Below are 16,231 nucleotides of genomic sequence, written 5' to 3'. Positions count from 1 at the left end.
GTCACTGCATACATCTCGCAATTGACGAGAACATCGTCTCGCACCAAAAAAAATGTTTCTTCCTTATTGAATGTACATCTAGCCCCTTGAGTGTGTTTACCGAATGATGTGTACTTATGATCAAAGGGAATAATTTAACCAACTAATTCTGAGGTGACACGTACTCCCTTAGTCCTGAGTTAGTTGTCTTAGATTTGTCTAGATACGAATGAATCTAGACACATTTTAGTGTCAGGTACATATGCATCTAGACAAATCTAAAACAACTAATTTGGGACGGAGGTAATATGTCCCAACTGATGAGAAGGATGGAGGTGAGAGCCCACCTCAACCACCCATCCATCTAAACCAGTACCGAAAAGGACATGTGTTTCCTCACTGGATGCCCCAGAGCTTTGAGGTCCAGTCACTCGGATCTTTCGGCTCCAAATGGCTTCTCCTCTAGATACCTATCCCCTATCTCCTCTAGATGGGTCGGATCTTCATGGGCCAATTGGCATCTCCTCTTAGGCCAACTCCACCGCGCGACCCTACCTTATTCGGGTGCGTCCGTTTAGGGTAAAACGGACGAATAGCGCGGCCCAACGCGCGGCCTCAAATGGACAAATGTCCGGATTCTGTCCGTTTTGACCCATCCCCGGCCCAAACTTGCGCTCGGTTTGGGGTGAAACGAACGCGCGCGAACGGCTCGACACACGTCCTTGTCCCCCCCTCCCGTGGCCCGCCTGTCGGGGACACTAGCAGTCCCTCCGCTCCCAACGCTTCCACCCTCTCTCCCCGCCCCGCCCCGCCGCTGGCACCGCCGCTTTTCTCCGACCGCCTCCTCACCGCGCGGCCCCCCGGCCGTCCATACCAAACCACGTCTTGACATGGCCGCCACCACGCCCGCGCTTTCGCCGTAGTTTTGGTCGTCGATCGGAGGAGGTTTGGCCGTCGCCGTCTTTGCCGGTGGCAGAGGGGACACGACCGCCGGCGACGTACCACGGCGGCCGCGGCAGATTCCGACAAGAGCTCCAGAGCGGCCAGTAGCCGGCCAGCAACCACCCTTGCTGCGTCGAGGTGATCATCGCGGCCTCTTCGCCACCACGACCGCAAGGTGTTCGACATTTTGCCAACAAAGGTATGGACAGTGGAGACGAGTTTTTCTTCCATCACTTCCTTTGTTCATCGGACGATTCGTCGTCGGATGATGACGATCTTGTGGTGGCTGCACTGGTCGTTCACGACCATATTCAACGGCAGCTTCCTCGATACAGGGGATCAGTCCCTGGCTCTGCTCCCAACCTGAACCGCAACAGGGAGAGAGGCCACGCCCTGCTCTATGCCGATTACTTTTCCAACACCCCGCTCTTTAAGCCGGATAAATTCCGTCGCTGTTTTCGAATGGCAAGGCATGTGTTCAATCGTATATGAGAGGGAGTGGTTGCTCAAGACCCATACTTCGAGTGCAAGACGGATGCCCTTGGCAAGCTTGGATTCTCCTCTTACCAGAAATGCACCGCGGCCATCTGCATGCTTGCATATGGAATTCCAAGCGATCTGGTGGATGAGTATGTGCGTATGAGTGAGACAACATGTCTGATGTCAATGTACAAGTTTTGCCAGGCTGTGATCGAGGTGTTTGGCCCAGAGTACTTGAGGCAGACAACTGCAGCTGATACAGAGAGATTGTTGGCGACCAATGCAGCTAGAGGCTTTCCAGGCATGCTTGGCAGCATAGTTTGTATGCACTGGGAGTGGAAGAACTGTCCATTTGCTTGGCAGGACCAGTACAAGGGGCATGTCAACGCGTGCACTGTCATATTAGAAGCGGTGGCTTCGCAGGATCTTTGGATATGGCATTCTTTCTTCGACATGGCAGGTTCTCACAATGATATCAACGTGCTGCAGCGTTCTCCAGTCTTCGCAAGGCTTGCAGAAGGCCACTCCCCACCTGTCAACTTTGAGATCAACGACCACCAGTACAACAAGGGATACTATCTAGTAGATGGTATATATCCTCAGTGGTCAACTTTTGTGAAGACAATCTCGAAACCTCAAGGTGGAAAGAGAAACAGATTTGCCCAAATGCAAGAGAGTGTTAGAAAGGATGTGGAACGTGCTTTTGGTGTGCTTCAATCCCGGTGGGGCATCATTCGAAACCTTGCACTGTCATGGGATGAAAGGAAGCTTTGGGAGGTGATGACTGCTTGTGTGATCATGCACAACATGATCGTCGAGGACGAGCGTGATGAGAGTATCTTCGACCAAGGATTTGATTATCAAGATGAAAACATTGAGCCCCCGCACCAAGACCCGACCACATTTGAACAGTTTGTCCAATTCCACCGTGAGATACGTGATTGGCACACTCATTTGAATCTTCAAAATGACTTGGTTGAGCGCGTGTGGGATCACATTGGCAACCAATAGACGTATTGGTTCATTTTATGTTCAGTCAAGACAATTTCGATTTGGTTGTATAACTTTTTTATTAAGGACAATTTCAATTGGGTTGTAAAACTATATTAATTTTCAAACAAATATTTGGACATGCAAACTAGTTTTGATGAGAATATGGGCATTTTTGGCCCTGACGGACAGGATGGGGCAAATGGATGCGGCCGCGCGCTGGGCGCACAGCCACCGCATCCCAGGACACGCCCGAACACGACCCCAAATCGCTACCCAAATGGACAGAATCCGGACAAAATGGACGTCCGTTTGGGGTCGCGCGGTGGAGTTGGCCTTACATCATGTGTCTCTCTGCATATGACCCTTGGATCTCCTTACTCAATGCCACCTTTTCTGAATGGGCCGAATCTCCAGGGTACCAAGTGGGTCCTCCTCTAGATGGGTCGGATCTCCGAGTATGTGCTACAAGTGAGAATAACGGTTCGACTTGTAGGGAGCTATAGAAGACACCCTCCTCTACCTCTACACCTAATCCTCCAAATCTGAGTTGCCCCCATAGCTGACCTTGAAAGAGGTCACCCCCATACGACTGATTCCTTCAACCAAACTCCACCAAACGTTCAGGATTCAAAGAGTAATCCTAGATCTACACTTCCACCAAAGTAATGTGTGCCCCTGCTTGTGCTATATCAAACTTGTTACTCATTGGAGCTTTGAGGCTCCTACGTCATAGGAGTCATTCCTAAAAGCTTCATTCGAGAAGAGATCATTAGTGGTGTATGATCAGATAGCTCCCTAGCGAGAGTAGAGACACATTTTCTTAGAACGAAGATGTCGGAGGCATCCGACTTTAAATTAATAAAGTCACAACATGGCAGAGTGACAAGGTTCCGAACACCACATGAATGACATACGATATTCTAGGTTCCACCTAAGGATATTATAGGCAAAAGCCAACCCGAGCACGCAGGCTCATAACACACCAAAATAAGGTGCTACCCTAAGCAACGCTACCGGAGCTCGAGAGATGCTAGTATGTTGCATCGCGGTCTTCAAACCTTCAGAGTCCTGGCGCTTCCCCAATAGACTCCACTACTGCAAAGAGATGGTGCATTTAAGAATACAACCAGCCGGATGAGATGGGAACACACCCTCGATTGTAATTTTGTTGCGCATGTGCCAAAGCAACCATAGCAGCGCCCCAATGCATGTCCACATAACTGTACTAGCCTGGCCTCTCAGGGACACCAAGCACGAAAGGAGATCACCACCGACGAAGGCTTCCAATTAAGCCCACCCGTGGCTCGCACGACACTCCAAGCAAAAAACAAGAAGATGGCATCAAAAAAGGGCATGATTTGCGTCCTCCGAAGCGCCACACACCGAGCAGTTGGCACCGAGTAGACACATGTTGGGGGAAAATGTTCCTCCCAAGCAGGTGACACCAACACTCTATCTAAAAGCTCATAGGTAGAGTTCTCCTGGTTATTGCATCAAGTGTACATCATACCAGAAAGGTTAGATTCCATGAGATCTCCTTGTTCAGTGACAGCATTGAACAGAGGACCCCATCTGTTCAAGCCTCCTGGTTTATTTTTGTCACAGTTCTGTCTAGTCATGCTAAAGTCACCTGCAATGATTATAGGATATGGAGATTTCTTAATGACATGTACCAGTTCAACCAGGAATTTGGCTTTGCCATCTTGCTGGGCATCCCCATAGACCACTACCACGTTCCAAGTGAAATATAGACTTACTACCTAGCAGGCCAGCAGCACCCTGACAAAATAGTCTCCATTTTGTTTACCAAGAACGTCAAAAGAGTCATTATGTATTCCAACCACTCTAGAGGATGGTGTTTTCATCCTGCCGTTGTCAGCCATATCTCAGAGACAATACAGGTAATTTTGGGTAGCACAAATGATACTAGTTAGTATAACTTCAAATGATCAAAATAATGCTAGGCGGATTCAGTGAACTCCGTCATGTATAAACAGCTTGGCCGCGGGCAGGAAAACGCTGCAGGATGAATCGATTGTGTCTACGTCAAAAAATATTCCGTCATGCTCGAGCTGTTCAGGCACCCAGAAGCTCATGGTAAGCTCTGCCAAATCCTGTCTGCCATCGAGTGAGTAGATCAATTGGCTTGGTTCATAACCCTATCTGAAATTACAAGTGTCAATTACTACTGAAACTGGTCGGGTGGTGATTTCAGGGCTGAAGTAGGCTTGATGTGGATACGGTAACGGAGCCAAAACTTTTTAACCCATATGGCCATATGTGCAGTGTGGCACCAGCAAGATTGTAAACAGCAACATTGCAATTGTGACGGTCCTCGGAGACCCGCAGAACTACGTGAGCAAGGATGGAATCCATGCCACAAAAGCTACAAACAGTATCATAGCAACTGCGGTGATGAGTGGCTCATACTCACATCCACCTTCCGATCAATCAAAACTTTGGCAGAAGTAGCCTCATAGGGATCATATCTAAAGTTTAATCTGACATCAAATTATGCATTCTGTCAGTTAACACTAAATTATGCATTCTGTCATTTAACACTAAATTATGCATTCTGTCAGTTAACAGCTTGTTAGACAAAATGGCCGGTGCTCAAAAGAATTAAACAACACACAAACATGTACAAAATTCTGTAATCTCCACAGTAATTGTCGATTGCAAATTTCTGATACACAAACAGAACCATTCCTAGGATGGTACAGAATCATTCACCAGACATAGCATCCAAGCAGAGAATTCAATTCACCAGATCTCTGAAATGAGGATAAAATATATCACATTCACATCCATTGCAATTTCCCAACAGGTAATCAACATCACAGGACCATATCATCGACTAGTAGAACCTAAACAACTCGACGCACAGGTGGACGAAATAAATCCCCTCAGGATCAACCAAGAAGGGACCATGGCGGCAGGAAGCATTCGGAGGCTAGGCGCGCTCCCCGCGGATGCGGCGGGCGAGCTGGATGTCCTTGGGCATGATGGTGACGCGCTTGGCGTGGATGGCGCAGAGGTTGGTGTCCTCGAAGAGCCCGACGAGGTACGCCTCGGCGGCCTCCTGCAGCGCGGACACGGCGGAGCTCTGGAAGCGCAGGTCCGTCTTGAAGTCCTGCGCGATCTCCCGCACCAGCCGCTGGAAGGGGAGCTTGCGGATGAGCAGCTCCGTGCTCTTCTGGTACTTGCGGATCTCGCGCAGCGCGACGGTTCCAGGGCGGAAACGGTGCGGCTTCTTCACGCCGCCGGTGGCCGGGGCGGACTTGCGCGCCGCCTTGGTCGCCAGCTGCTTTCGCGGCGCCTTGCCGCCGGTGGACTTGCGCGCCGTCTGCTTCGTGCGGGCCATCGGAGCTGGAGGTCGGCGGCCTGGGCGGGAGTGCGGTGGTTTCTTGGTGGGAGATTGGGACGGCGGTGTGGGTTCTGATGATCTGCGGTGCAGGTAGATGGTTAAGTAGGGATGGGAATTTGGAGGTTGGCGCGCGGCTTGAAAATTGGGAGCGAAAATTTCGGGCTTTGGACGGGTAATGGCGCCATGAAGGGATCGAGGAGCGCGTCGGGTCGGCTGAGCCGTTGGATCGGGCGTGGGGAATGGGAGACGGTGGAGATGTGTTTGTGTGGGGCTGGCCACGGATCGTGTGATCCGTGATAGCACTTCTCGTTTGTTGAGTGGACTAAGTTGCTGGAAGAATCTATGCTCGTCTGAATTGCTCATATTTTAAAAGAAATCGAAGATATGCTCACATTTCACTTATGAAGATTCATAAAAAAACTTACTATATCAAAAAAACTCTGGCTTGAAGATAGGTTTGTATAATTATTTTGAAAAAATGAAATAAAATTTAATATTAACCTTACTCTTATGTTCGTTTTACAGTCAGCTCTATACAACGTGTTTCAAATTTTGTCACTATAAGAAGAAGAAAAAAATCTTGCCTTTCTCCCCTAACCACCCTAGATGGCTAGGGAAAACTCTCTGCTCCTGCTTTCCCTCTGCCGGCCGCTCCAGCGGCTGGTGGCGGGGAGGGAACCTCGGTGCCTCCGCTCTAATTAGTAGTTTACAATAGAGTGTTTTAGTCCTCGTTGGTGCGGTGTTCAAGCGGATGGCGATGCTTTTTTCTTTGAGTTTTTCTTCCGGACTCTAATTCTCCTCGAGTTTGTTCATCTGGTTATAGTCGACGGAGCTCCAGCGTAGATTCCTGCCATCTTCTTGGGGCGGTAAGGTTAGGCTTTCTCGTCATGTGGCAAAATTTGGCATAAGGTGCTTTAGATCTATGCAAGGTTCAACGGTGACAATTGCGGCTCCAGGGCATTAGTTCTGAGAGGCACATGCATTAAGACTTGTCGGCTATTATTGACAATGTCAAGCTGTCTTCGGTATAGGAGCGACGATAGCGGCGCGTCGACGGCTCATTCTAGCGGCAATAGTGATTGTCCGGTGGTCTCAAAATCTTGATGTGATTTTTATTATGTGTTTAGATGCTTTGTACTTTTGATGAACTTTATAGTAAATTTGATCCTTAAAAAAAAAGTTACGCATGTATTGGCATGTTTCTCATTTTTCTTTCGAAAGGCACGTCTCTCATTTTTTGTCCCATATAGCTTGTGATGTTTTTTCTGTTCCGTATTTCGCCTCATCCTATCTTGGTCAAGGGCGTTGGTTGTGTCGAATTTGTGTAGTTCTTAACACGGTAATTGCCATGTGAGCCTAGACTCATCCGCTCTTGAAGAATAGTAAATTCAAGAAAGATAGCAAAAAAACACAAAAAATGTGAATAAAAATTGGCATGCAAGATGCTTGGGTGCGCAAGATTCGTGCAACATTTGGTGGTGCACTTTTTCGGATTTTACAAACGACTTTTTTTTGGCCGATAGCTCCTCGGATGTCTAGCTTGTCACTTCGTCAGATCAGCAGGACCCTGCCTGACATCGCCGACTACCCGCCGCGCGCCGCCGGCCAGCAAGCAGCGCCGCCGGCCAGCAAGCAGCGCCGCTCTGCCCGGAATACAGGAGTGGTGCGGGAGGGAGGCGCAGCTTCCCGTCCAGGGCAACCGCGCCGCAGCGTCGTGCCGCTGGGCTCCGTCGTGGGGCTCCAGGAGAGGGGTTCGCGGCAGAGGGAGAGGCCGTGGCCTCGTGGGTCGCGAGCGGCCCGCTAGGCGCGCTATCTGATCCGAGCTGCAATGGAACGAACTCCTGTTCCTGAGGTACGCAACGTCTGAGTATATTTTCGTACTAATTGCAAAAGAAGAATATTCATACTTATAATTGCAAAAAACGAGTATGTTTAGTACTACTGGCAATGTTTTCAGTAAATTTTTGGTGATGAATTTAGAAACTACAGTGTTAGCCTGACACTTCTGTTCTTATATGCAGCATTGCAAGCGAATTTATAGATAAATGTACATTGCTGCAACTCCTGCCACACTATTTATATACACACACAGGGGAGCAAATTAATTTGCAAACGAGTAAATTCATTGCTTTGTACATAGTTTCATATCTACTTATATCGACTACACCGGCTTATTGTGCCCATATGTATGTTCTTAATAACAGGACAAATGTAAATTCCACTGTGGCAGGAGTTGGCATCAATCTGAATCTTTGATTCATAACTGTTACTTCTCCTTTTCCCTGAAGATTCTATGATAATGTTGTGATGAAAGCATCCACCTTGTCGTTCACCCCTCTTGACAGAAACTTCATGCAGATAGGAGGTTTCACCTTGGCAAGAGCAAGCACCGACTGAGGCAGAACCCACAATCCATCGCCGCAAATCAAGCCGGAAGCAACTGCCGGTGCAAATGTTTCCGACTTGGCTCTGTCCAGCTTTTGCCAGACAAAAAGAATCACTGTCCCGATGAACATGTCAATGGCGAAATACGATCCTATGTAGAATGGGATTGCCATCGCCATTGGGATTGGTATGAAGTTTGATACCTTCTTGGGAACAAGATCTCTTATCAAGTTGACAACGATTGCTCCAACAAAGAATATGTAGCAGAGAGTAAGGCAGTTCTTTGGTAGCGATGAGAAGCCATCGACACCTAGTATTGCCATGCTGCGGAAGATGGCAGCATTTGGTGCAGGGTACTCACTTCCACTGATCCCAATATTATCAAAGGCCTTGTAAAAAAGCCAGAAAACACAGGGAGCAATGACGCAACCCATTGCAGTGCCTATGACTTGGCTGATGAACATTGACCTTGGTGAGGCCAGTGTCAGGTATCCTGTTTTGAAGTCCTGCATCAGATCAGCAGCAGTAGAAACAATGCTCATCATCACACCACAGGCAGCCAGACCTGCAAGAACACCTCCATGTGAAGCACCTGTCCATGCACCGAAAGCGAAGATTGCGAGCTTTCCATAAGTTGTAACGAGAGACCAATCAGTGAGGCCAGTTCCATAGGCATTGCAGAAGGCAAGTATCGGTGCTACGATATAGGCTACCAATATTTGGTACCACTTCAGCTGAGGGAATATCTGTGGGACAGTGCCAATAGATACGGCGGCAACAGCAGCATAGCCTCCATATGCAATGTACCAGGGGATTTGATCCTTTAGAAAGAGTTCATTGCGTCGCTCCTCATCGTATGATATAGCTGCAGTACCATTACTTGGTTCATCATCAGAGATTGGAAGTGTACTAGCGCTACTCTTCTTGTGTTGAGATCTTAATGACCAGGCTGTGAGAATGAGCATCTTGAGAAAGTTGTAGAGGCCATCACCGAGAATCAAGGCAATGGCTATGAACACCTGTAATATCAATTGGAATTTAGTAGAAGAAAGGATAGCTCAGGCTTCAAGAAAGAGCGTTTTCTTACCCGGTAACCTTGCATTCCGTGAAGACTAGTATCAGCAAGATTGGCAGCGAACCAAATACCCCTTTTCTTGGCTATGAGAGGCCACATTATTCCCCATGACAGGATGCCTCCAAGGAGAACAGATACGTTGACAATATGTGGGCAAATCATTCCAACTCCGACATAGGTCGGAGAGAAGTCAAAGTAAAACCTTGCAAAAAAGAAGTTCGATTAAGGAGATGTTGAAAGAGTTGTGCTCTGCAGATTTGAACGAAACTTCAAAATCAGGAATCAGAGTAAAAATATGATGTAATGACAGTTCGCCTCGCCTAATTAAGTTCTCTCCTGTGTTGGAGAAGGCTGAGGCTAAAGGACTCCAACACGTCAAATTGTCAAAACAGCGTGCACACAATTAGCTAACACGAGCCGTGATTCTATACAAATTATGTAACCTAACTGTTATTTGCAAATTAATTTGCCGTTCTAGGTCGGCAAGTCATATTACTTACCGTAGGGTCCAGGTTCGAGAAGACATAAATAATATCACCTTATGAACAATTGGCTGATTTTGTAGAAAACAATTAACCATATCGTTGCGTATACAAATAATTAATTGATCTGCTTTATAAACAAAACAGTGTTCATTCTAGTGGTCAGAGGCGTCCCTCATTTTCTGTAAGGCCCAGGTTCAGTTTTGTCTGCTTTAGGAAAAAAAACTCCATGTAAATAATTCACCCAATATGCAAGGTACGCCGACGCTGCAGCCACGTGGACGGTTTTTTCTCTTCCGAGTCAGTTTCGGCCTTAACTGAACAAATAAACGAGCTTACTTCCTAAATCGATCACTTCCCGGGTTATTGGCTTAAGGTGTGCAACGAGTTTAAGTTAATGAGCTAATGACGCATCACTCTTTGGAGAAATTTGACTGGAGACGTCCTTTGCAAGGTCTACAATCTTTACCTGTTCTGGAAAGCTTGCAGCCCTAATGATGGGAATTGGTTGAATCCACAAGTATCGGTGGCTGTGTAGAACCACTGAAAGAAACCCCAGAAGAAGCTGAGCACGAAGAATAAGCCCAGTTTCTTTACTTGCTTCCTGTAAAAGCGACGCAAACCAAAGCAAAACTGGTAAGCTCATCATGTACAGATCTGACTAGCTCAAAAATAGAAATGGCTGCAGTATTTACACTGCAATCTTGGCACCATGGGGTGTGTGAAAGCCGTTTATGAGGTAGGCCGTTGCAGTGCCGCTTGGATAGGTCAGCTTGTAGTCAATGATCATGATCTGAACAGTGCTAATTTGGTTAAAATGGTGTGTACATGATTGCTTGAGAAAATAAATATCGGAACATAGAATGATTTTACCTTCCTCAGAGGCACAAGACCAAAGAGCCCAATGAAGCTGACAAGGAGGAGGAAACCAATTATCCATCCAAGATGCGGATTCTTGATATTTTGAGGGTTATTTGCCTCATCTGCCTGGGAAGCAATTCTGTCACTCATGGCCAGTAGGTAGTTACCAAAGCCACCTGAAAGACGTGGGTGAGTTAATCGTGAAATAGGGAGGGATCCTCTCTTTGCTAGTTAATATCATTTATAAAAAAATTCCAGAGAAATCCATTAAAAAAAGGGTTAGTTCCAAAAGAGAAATTCGCAAATAGTTAAGGTGCCTATTGTAGAAATATCTAACAAGCTTGACATATTCATGTAGAAATAACCAACAAGCTCGACATGTATTCATGTGGAAATATCTAACATGCTTTACAATTGCATATTATGGGTTATAGAGTCTGTAATTTGATCGGGCCTTTGGTCTTTTTGCAAGAAAAAAAAACAAGTTTGTAATCTGTCAAGTTGTTTGAAGGGTGACTTAGTATGTACTCGTAATGAACATGTGTTCAAAAAGAAAAAGTATGTATGTGCATGCCAGTATGAAAAATCGATTTTGTTGCTTGTCAGTATCAAAAATCAATGTTTGAGAATCGCGAAAGTGATGGACGTGCTGCCGAAAGAATTACCGCTGAAGGAGATGCCGTAGGCTGCAACGACGCAGGTCTGGATGACGGTGTTCTCCTGGCGCGTGAAGGGCTGGCGGAGGAGGCCGACCTTCTCCATGGCGGCCGTCCAGATGCGGACGAAGAAGAAGCTGAGGAGGCCGGCGGAGACGTTGAGGGAGGGGATGATGCCGACGGTGAGGTTGAGCTTCATGACGATGACGCTGAACATGGTGGCCAGGAAGAAGCTCGCCACGAAGGCCCGCACCGTGAGCTGCTCCCGCCACGACGGCACGCGCTGGTCCGCGAACGCGCGCTCCACGGACGGCGCCTCGTCCTCCTCCTCCGCAGCGGCGACGGCGCCCCCGTCGCCGCGCGGCCTGTTTCGCCGCCGGAGCTCGCTCGCCTCCACCATCTCCACGTCGTCAGCCGCGGCCGCGTTCGAGCCGGCGGCGTGCTGCATGGCGGTGGCCATGTGGCTGCAACCGAGCAGGAGAACGGCGCGCCACAGACGCTGCCTTTGTAGCTCGAGGTGGCCGGACGGAGGTGCACGTCGGAGGCCGGAGCCTTCGGTTGGTTTATATGCAGGGCAGCAGGGGTGCTTCCACAGCTCCACTGAGATGACGAGAACGGCCGGCCAGGCCAGGACAACGATGGCCCGCGTGACCGTAGGCTCGACGCCTTCTGGTTTTGACTTGTACTACGTGCCTCTGTTCCTAAATGTACATTTTTGAATAGAGGGCGTAGTTTGTAAGCATGTGCATCTAGTGTACAGTTTTTCCTCATTTGATAATAGTGCATCTGCTATTTGTTGATGTGTCTGCTTAGGGTTATTCTTTCTGTGTAAGCAACCTTCTCGTCGATATATAGCAAGGTACATTTGGTGAATTTACCAATCTTGAAGCTCCCAGACTCGAGTCCTCGATAGGCATTGCGTAGGTTATGATGTAGACACAGACCTAGGGTAGGGTAATAGGCCTGACCTATACGCCCCACCTAAAGTCTTGTCCTAAGAACTAAGGAGTTCAAGAGTCAGAAGCAGAGGACCAACAAAGGTGTCGAAGCGAAGTCCACTCGACCTATCAATCACTCGGAGACCTCTCTTACTCGGGTCACTCAACCACCAAACCACTCGACATATCAGAAGACCTAAAGCCATTCTGCGCAGCAACGGTCAAGCATTCATTCGCATACTTAATGCTCATTTGTAGCACCTTAATACAGACGTTACCTGTAAGGCCTCCTCTTAATGTATATTGAACCCTGCGTAACGGAGGGGAGCGGGGTCCTGGCGTACTCTATATAACCCACCCCCTCTTCTGGGACAAGGGTTCGCACCCTCTGTAACTCACACACGTATAATCCAGTCGACCGCCTCCGGGCTCTGAGACGTAGGGCTGTTACTTTCTCCGAGAAAGGCCTGAACTCGTAAACCTTGTGTGTACAACTCCTCCATAACTAAGATCTTGCCTCTCCATTCCTACCCCCATATTCTACTGTCAGACTTAGAACCGCGACAGTTGGCGCCCACCTTGGGGCAGGTGTCCTAGCGACTTGTTGGAGAAGTTGCGATTTTTCCGATCCCCTTCATCATGGTTTCGGGCGGAGTTTTGGTGGAGGGCCGCGAGATCCGTCTCGGCGCGCTCGCGTTCATCGCCGACGACTCCGCTTGACTTCAGGAGGCTCCTCTCGACGTCGACGCGCTCCCTGTCCGCGGGGCAACGCACTTTCGCGCGTGCGTCCGCGGCGTCCTCTTGCGGCAGCCGTCGACCCAGTATCAGTCGGCCCCTGTGTCGTCCTCACTCCCTGTTTCCCGCCGACGCAAGCGCTCCGGTCGGTTGAGACTTCAGCGGTGGGTGAGACACGCGGTGGCTCGCCAGTTAGCCACCCCCCAAGTCACGGCGATCGAGCCCGACGAATCTTTCTACGGCCTGTTCGACCTGTCGACTGGCTCCGCAGAGACTGCATCCAAGTGCGACAGCAGTGATCCGGCGGCAGAGGTTCTGATGGTCGATGAACCACGCAGTCCTCCCGGCTTTCCCCGCACCGACGGAGGCGACGGCGGAGGCGGTCCGTCGCATACTCATGAAGAGTATCTCCCCGAGCCCCTTACTTCGCTGCAGAGAGAAGAACTTCGCCGCCGGAACATGGATGCGCTGCACACTCCTATCGTTGGAGAAACCCTCGAGGCCCGTGCCTTAGAGGACGCGCGCTTGGCCAACTTGGCTGAGCGCACTTGACTGGAGAACCTCCAGCGAGCACTCGACGAGCGTGCGCGACAACGGATTCCAACATCCAGTCGACGTCAGCTCTTTCCGCCACCGACTCAGGTATATCGAACTCCGATTCAGAATTTAGCAGTTGCAGCCCGTATAGCAGAGTCGATTCAGCCTTCTCAGTCAGAGGCTGGCAGAGGCTTGTTGCAGATCAGAGCATTGCTCCGGGCGGCAGGAGATCAGAATTCAGCTGTGTCGCAGTCGCGAAATAGGATCCACAGCAGATCCGTCGCTGCAGATACAGTCCAGTCGGCCCACAGCCCAAGATCGCCCCTGAGGCGTGAGGGACGTGGAGACCGGCGCGATCAGAACAGGAACCGTGAGCAGTATGATCACCGACTTGGTCGGGATGATCGACGTCGAGTACCAACCCCTCCCCCGAGGAGTGGATCATACGTGCCTCGACAGCAGGATGACAGACTCCCTCACAGTGTTGGGTGAAGGATTCCAGTCGACCCCAGGGAGCCAGGCTTTGATGCGAGATCCATTCTCATTCAGGGTTTGGTCGACAGGAACAAAGCCCACCGAGAAGGTCGAGACAGAGATGTACCCACCAGCAGTAGAGTACACGTCTCAGGACCGGAGTGCTTCAGTAGAGCCATCAGAGCCGCGGTGATTCCTCCCAACTTCAGGTTGGCGACTGGAGTCAGTAAGTTCACTGGTGAGTCCAAGCCTGATACTTGGCTTGAGGATTACCGAGTGGCTGTTCAGATTGGCTACGGTAACGATGAAGTGGCAATGAAACACCTGCCTCTTATGTTGGAAGGCTTGGCCAGAGCATGGCTGAATCAGTTAGCGCCCAACAACATTTACACTTGGGAAGATCTTGCCCGAGTGTTTGTCAGAACATTTGAAGGAACTTGCAAGCGACCAACAGGGTTGACAGAGCTGCAATCTTGCGTGCAGAAGCCGAATGAAACTTTGAGGGCCTACATCCAGAGATGGATTACATTGCATCACACAGTAGAGAACATATCTGATCACCAAGCAGTCTGTGCCTTCAAGGAAGGCGTTAAGTACAGAGAACTGAACCTGAAATTCGGTCGAACTGGAGACATGTCTCTGAGTCGAATGATGGAGATTGCCACCAAGTATGCCAATGGTGAAGAAGAGGATCGGCTCCGGAGTGGCAAGCACAAGTCAGTCGCCCATGAAACCGGAGGAGGGAACTCCATTCGGAAGCAGAAGCGGAAAGCCGAGCCAGCTTCTCCTGGAGAAGCCTTGGCCGTGACTCAAGGAAAGTTCAAGGGGAAGCCCAAAGGGCCTTGGAACTCCAAGAAGGTGAAAGACCAAGACGGAAATGATGTGTTGGATCCGCCATGTCACATTCACACAAAGAAAGATGAAGAGGGTAAACTCATTTATCCGAAGCATACCACTCGACAGTGCCGGCTCTTGATCCAGCAGTTCCAAGGGAAACAACCCAAAGATAAGAAAAAGGAGTCGGACAAAGTTGAGGACAAGGAAGATAGTGATGATGGGTATCCCCAGGTCAATTCTACCTTGAGGATTTTTGCTGATGTTGAAAGCAAAAGTCGATTGAAAGTTATCAACCGAGAAGTGAATATGGTCGCCCTAGCGACACCCAGTTATTTGAAATGGTCTCAGACTGCCATCACATTCGACCAGTCCGATCACCCGACGCACATAGCCACCCTGGGGAGGCAAGCTTTGGTGGTCGACCCAATTGTTGAAGGCACTCGACTGACCAAGGTTTTGATGGATGGAGGCAGTGGCCTGAATATACTGTATGCAGAGACGTTGAAAGGGATGGGCATTCCGATGTCCAGACTCAGTACCAGCAACATGAGCTTCCATGGGGTCATTCCTGGAAAGAAGGCTGAGTCACTCGGCCAACTTGCTCTTGATGTGGTTTTCGGTGATTCCAAAAATTACCGCAAAGAAAAGTTGACGTTTGAAGTTGTGGACTTCCAGAGCGCTTATCACGCTATTCTAGGCAGGCCAGCTTATGCACGATTCATGGCTCGACCATGTTACGTGTACCTCAAACTGAAGATGCCTGGTCCCAGAGGTGTGATCACTATTACCGGCAATCGAAAGAAAGCGGAAGAGTGCTTTCAGAAAGGCTCAAAGATCGCCGATGCTCAGATGGCAGTGGTAGAGCTGCAGGAATACCAGAAAACTGCAGACCCGAGTGATTTATTGCGAGCCAAGAAGCCCGCTACGGAATCAGCGTTTCAGTCGTCCGATGAGATGAAGCCGATTCATATCCATCCGACCGACCCCAGTGCTGCTCTGACTCATATCTCTACGACACTCGACTCCAAATAGGAAGAAGCGCTCATCCAGTTCCTCCGTGAGAACTGGGACATCTTCGCATGGAAGCCTTCTGACATGCCGGGTGTTCCCAGAGGGCTGGCTAAGCACCGTCTACGAGTCGGCTCAAAAGTGAAACCGGTCAAAGAACATCTTCGACGGTCCGTCGTCCAGAAGAGAAAGGCCATCGGCGAGGAGGTGGCTTGACTCTTAGCAGCAGAGTTTATCCAAGAGATTTACCACTCCGAGTGGCTCGCCAATGTTGTCATGGTCCCCAAGAAGGACAAGTCACTTCGCATGTGCATTGACTTCAAACATATCAATCGGGCCTGCCCGAAAGATCATTTCTCTCTCCCCCGCATCGACCAGATAGTCGACTCGACTGCGGGATGCGAGCGCCTGTCTTTTTTAGACGCCTATTCTAATTACCATCAGATCCGTCTGTATGGTCCCGACGAGATCAAAACAGCTTT

General features: G+C 49.3%; 2 protein-coding genes across 2 annotated transcripts; both read right to left on the bottom strand.

The window, feature by feature from the left end:
• Nucleotides 1-5,187: 5,187 nt before the first annotated feature.
• Nucleotides 5,188-5,851, bottom strand: LOC125539100 (histone H3.2). Its single transcript, XM_048702468.2, has one exon. It carries the CDS (start codon nucleotides 5,756-5,758, stop codon nucleotides 5,348-5,350), a length of 411 nt encoding a protein of 136 aa, XP_048558425.1. The 5' UTR covers nucleotides 5,759-5,851; the 3' UTR covers nucleotides 5,188-5,347.
• Nucleotides 5,852-7,713: 1,862 nt separating this feature from the next.
• On the bottom strand, nucleotides 7,714-11,878 carry LOC125539099 (putative metal-nicotianamine transporter YSL13). The gene is made up of 6 exons (XM_048702467.2): nucleotides 11,230-11,878; nucleotides 10,577-10,740; nucleotides 10,399-10,496; nucleotides 10,173-10,307; nucleotides 9,234-9,423; nucleotides 7,714-9,165 (listed from the first exon to the last, which is right to left on the bottom strand). Exons 1-6 carry the CDS (start codon nucleotides 11,678-11,680, stop codon nucleotides 8,053-8,055), a joined length of 2,151 nt encoding a protein of 716 aa, XP_048558424.1. The 5' UTR covers nucleotides 11,681-11,878; the 3' UTR covers nucleotides 7,714-8,052.
• Nucleotides 11,879-16,231: the final 4,353 nt, after the last annotated feature.

The sequence above is a fragment of the Triticum urartu genome, chromosome 2A (genome assembly GCF_056163025.1).
Source record: "Triticum urartu cultivar PI428250 chromosome 2A, HENAU_Tu73, whole genome shotgun sequence".
NCBI lineage: Eukaryota > Viridiplantae > Streptophyta > Magnoliopsida > Poales > Poaceae > Triticum > Triticum urartu.
Note: the sequence above shows the minus strand (reverse complement) of the source record. Positions and strands in the feature narration are given on the sequence as shown.

Excerpts from the sequence above, each read along its gene's own strand:
- LOC125539100 (XM_048702468.2), bottom strand. The coding sequence starts at position 5,758 with ATGGCCCGCACGAAGCAGACGGCGCGCAAGTCCACCGGCGGCAAGGCG.
- LOC125539099 (XM_048702467.2), bottom strand. The coding sequence starts at position 11,680 with ATGGCCACCGCCATGCAGCACGCCGCCGGCTCGAACGCGGCCGCGGCT. Across the intron at positions 10,741-11,229 it reads CTACGGCATCTCCTTCAGCG|GTGGCTTTGGTAACTACCTA; the intron begins GTAATTCTTTCG and ends CACGTCTTTCAG. Across the intron at positions 9,166-9,233 it reads ACGGAATGCAAGGTTACCGG|GTGTTCATAGCCATTGCCTT; the intron begins GTAAGAAAACGC and ends TTGATATTACAG.